This window comes from Symphodus melops (assembly GCF_947650265.1).
Source record: "Symphodus melops genome assembly, chromosome: 7".
In the NCBI taxonomy this organism is placed as follows: Eukaryota; Metazoa; Chordata; class Actinopteri; order Labriformes; family Labridae; genus Symphodus; species Symphodus melops.
In genome coordinates, this window is record NC_136697.1 from 26,801,706 (window position 1) to 26,806,019 (window position 4,314).

At 42.7% G+C, this 4,314-nt stretch overlaps 1 protein-coding gene across 1 annotated transcript in view; it reads right to left on the minus strand.

Moving 5' to 3' along the window:
- LOC306826273 (extended synaptotagmin-2-A-like) overlaps positions 1 to 1,986 on the minus strand; it is a gene marked incomplete at its 5' end in the record, with an annotated part of 14,230 nt that extends 12,244 nt beyond the window's left edge. Inside the window, 2 exons of the mRNA XM_079347475.1 lie at positions 362 to 442; positions 1,621 to 1,986. Coding sequence (XP_079203601.1) covers positions 362 to 442; positions 1,621 to 1,986 — 447 coding nt within the window. The remainder of the gene's footprint in view (positions 1 to 361; positions 443 to 1,620) is intronic.
- Positions 1,987 to 4,314: the final 2,328 nt, after the last annotated feature.

The following is a 4,314-nucleotide window of genomic DNA, read 5'->3' on the forward strand; positions in this document are numbered from 1 at the left end:
AACGGATGAAAACAAAAGAGTTCGAGGTCGATCAGAGATAAGAATGTTTCTTAACACGGTTTGAGTACAAACACAAACATGTTGTTCGTCATTTAAACCAGGAAGTATCCTTCCAGATCTGACGTGTTCGTTCACTTCATGGAGGTTTGGATAAATACAAACAGAAACCCTGGAATAACTGAACCACAGATTTCCATCCATAGACCTGATTTTAACCTGCTTCCAGGAAAGAAGGTGCTCTCCTGAAACGCTGCCAAACACATGACTGTCGCTCACATCACGTGAGAACACAACCCGATGATCATCTCCATTCCTCGCATGCTAACAAACAGTCATTTAGGGATGAGCTTGCAACACTGACTGTCTCCTTCAGCTGTGGCAGGGCTGAGAGCCCCGCGGGCTGAGAGGCCATGTGTGAATTATTCATCCAGGTCTCCGACTCCTTCGGAAAGAAACTATCGAGGAAAAAACAGACGAGCACAGGTCGGATCCTGAGAGCTAAATGTTTGTGACCTTTCTACAGTTTTCAGCCCTCTTTCCGTTCTGTTTTTACCCGAAGGCCCTCTGAAGGCCCGGAGGAGGAAAACATCATGGCTACCTTGTCTTATTATTATCTTTAAAAGTCAAACTATGTGGTCGGCCAAGTCAGTCTGGAAATGTTTGATTGCGTTCTTTAGATTCCAGGAAGTTTAATAACTGTGGGAACTGTCTATTCAGCAGCGACGTTTGTTTTTGTCCTGCAGATAGAAACGTGTGTGTGTGTGTGTGTGTGTGTGTGTGTGTGTTTGCTCCATCATCTTTTTCTCTTTGTAACACAACAAAAGATGATTCACATCGTCCAGAAACCTGATTGCCAAGAATTTCATTTTTATAACGTTCAGACTTTTAAAATCCATCATCCCAGTATTCCCAGTTCAAGTGTTGAGCGTTAAGTTTCTGATGCTGTTAAAAACACAAAACAGTGGACATGTTGGAAATCTTCACCACAAACCCAAACAAAGGGAATCCCAGGTCACAGGTGGGATTCTCTAAACCAGTGGTGTCCACACTTTTTTTCTTGCGGGCCAAAATTGTCGCGTTAGAATCGCTCACGGGCCACAGGGGGTTTTTTGTTTTAAATATTGGAAGGAACTTTTTGTATTTTGACCTCTTCAAAAAATAATGTAAATACACAATAACTAATTGCAGTGGGAAACTGTTGTGTTCTAATTTTTTTGGAAAGAATAGTCAGGCTTTTATAGGTCTCCCTCGCTAACATGAAAAAGAAAAAGAAAAAGAACGAAATATGCCATCGGATGAAGATTTGATTTGATCGATTTGAAGTCAAGGGCCACAAAAAAATCCACTCAAGGGCCACAAATGGCCCCCGGGCCGCACTTTGGACACCCCTGCTCTAAACGTTCAGTGTGTCGGATGTTTTTACTTCTAGTAAACAAACGGAAGGTGACAGAAAATAAATGTGTTATTAAATCAGTGGGAAGACAAACGACGGGTAACTCTGGAGTCTGTGTTGACATCTTATTCCCGGTGTTGGTTGGAGGATTTAGCATGCAAAGGAGTCAGAGTGCAAAGCAGAGATTACTGGAGACTGACAGCTGTAAGAGAGCTGGAGGGACTTACCCACGGTGGCAGCTCAGCAGTCGGCACACTTTGCCTCACGACTTTCTCCTCATGCTCCAGGAATGCTAAGGCACGGTTTATCCTGTAGTCCTTGCCGCCGTGGTTCTTCCTCCAATAGAACAAGGCGGCGAGTCCGATCAGAACCCAGCTGAAGCTGAACTCAAAATATCCCAGGATGTAGATAGGTAGGATGATGGCGAAAGTCTTTGCATATTTAATCCACATTTGGGTGACATCCGTCAGGGTGGACGGTTGTTCTTGGCCCAGCTCCTCGGGGGACAGAGGCGGGCCGATGGTGGAGCTCACCGGGCTGCTGGGCGCGGCAATGGGCCCGTTCTTGTTGCCTGGTCCCTTTGAGCCCTCCATCCTGTTTCTCATTTATCCTCTGAAAAAGAATTTTTTTAGCAATGATTTACAGCAAATTATACACTGGCTGAAAAAAAAGTTCAGATGTTGAAAAGAGCAGGCTAAAGAAAAAGGACACACAGCATTAAACTCACTTTTCAGCCGACTGGGCAAAACATCAAGACACCAAAATACTGATATTTAAGAAAATGAGATATTTAGAAATGTAATTCAAATTTTAAAATGTATAGATGTTAAAGCCTCTGAGTCTCTTTGAAAACACTGAACAGAAAGAATAGCAGAGATAAGTGCAGGTCGACCTGCAGTAAAAACATGATAAACATGCAAATGACTGATTTGTTGCTGATTCTTAACTGATGAACACAAAGACAAACAGTCTTTAAAGTTTTATCTGTAAGTTGTGTAAGGGAATTATGTCTGTTCAAGTCTGCGTGACGTTTTCAAAGCCTGTGTTGTGTACACACACACACACACACACACACACGCTGCAGGCTGAACTGTCATTCCAATGTGCTCACTCACGCAGGACGTGTGACGAATCTCCTCTGAAAAATTGTAGTTTTTTTGTCAACTCTATTTTTCGGGAAATATATAAGCACCAATCGTGATTAAATTAAAATAAATACTTCAACTGTACAGTATTCTTCAATTCGGCAAGAAAACTATACACCTAAGCCTTATTATTAAGTTGTGTTTTAACTTTAAAAACTGCCTGGGTCCCCCCCCTACATCCACTGCGCCCAAAACTCACCGCCGGGGAGGCGACGGCAAGCGAGAGGCTGTTTCGAAAGAAGGTGATTTACGAAAACGTGTGTCATTTTTATTTATTTTTATAATGCCGAATAAAAGATGATGGGCTACTTTATCTGAAATGTACTTTTCTTTTTGTTCGCTGTATCATAAAATGCATCGTTAACCGCAGCAAGCGTTAATTTAATTTATTTTTTGAACGGAGTCCGGCGTGACGTTCTCTCCTCAAAGTGACACGTATCTGGGCTGTAGGACTTCACTGCGTAAACCAAACACAAGCAAGAAAAAAAAACTTCTTCCTCTCAGCAGGCAACACACTCACCTGTGTCCTCTATCTGCCTTCACTCGTCCCTAAAATAAATAAAAGTAGAGTTCAGTCCAGCAGCGGGTCGGTCCTCTGCATGTCCACCGAGTACAGTCCGATAATAAGCCCGTCTCCCCTCCGGTTCATCCCGCTGCTGAGAGGACGAGCAGTCCGTCTGAAACAGCCTGCAGGAAACTGTCATCGCAGGGAAAGAGGTCGGCCTACTTCGACGTGGAGGAGGGAGCTTCAAAACACAAACACCACTGCAGACCTGGGCGCCACCTAGTGGTGGAAAAGTGTAAATTGTCCTCTGCAGGTTGAAAATATGAGCGTGGGTTTCAGGCAGCTGTGAGCGTGTGTGTCCTTTTATGTGAAGCTTTAATCATTTTAGATGTACAATTATGTAATGATAATAAAGGCGTTTTATTCTATTCTGTTGTATTAGCCTGTCCTCTTCTTGTTTGTAAAAAGCTAACAGCATGCTATCGGCTGCTGTTAGCCTTGTCAGCCTTGTTGCTAGGCAACAAGGCTGTTTTTTTTTTAAAAGCTTTTAAAGTTTTCTCCATTTTAACCAGTAAAATTACAATCAATCGCATCAAAGCAGCATTATAATAATAATACGTTTGTTTAAAATATAGCGCTTTAATATCTGTTTAGGAACCAATAAAATAAACAAGAATAGCTGTTGTTTATTTTATAATAACTCTTTGCTTCTATCAAGGACGAGCCTCTTTATATGGCGTGAACTCCATTGCTGGATGTATGGCTTCATGTTGGCCTAACCGTTTATTTAAGTAGGCTCCAGTCTGCTGGGGCCCTCGGCCTTAACTCAGGGGTCCCTCAGACGGATGTCAGATGGGGCCCCCTCAGGGAGGTTTGTCACTGCATAGTTTGCACGTTCTTGGGTTGCCGCTGTGGTTCATAGTTTGTGAGTCCTCGAGGGGTCCACCTGTACTGGTCTTGGGGCCCCAAATAGAGACCTGCCTCTGAGTAGGCTATAGGCCTTAAAAGCCCAATTTTCTACATCGCAATAAACTCCCAACAAACTTTATCAATAACTGCTTTTCATATTTTTAGCTGATTTTTTTTTTTTTTTTTTTTAAATCTGCTCATTATTTTGGGCATCTGCAGCCTATTGTTCCATCCATTTACATTCACTGGATTCTTATTGAATAGATAGCCTGCCTATGGGAGTTTTGTAAAGCATCGATTCATGATGTTATCTGAGACACTTTACACACAGAGCAGGTCGAGACCGAGACCATGAAGCTATT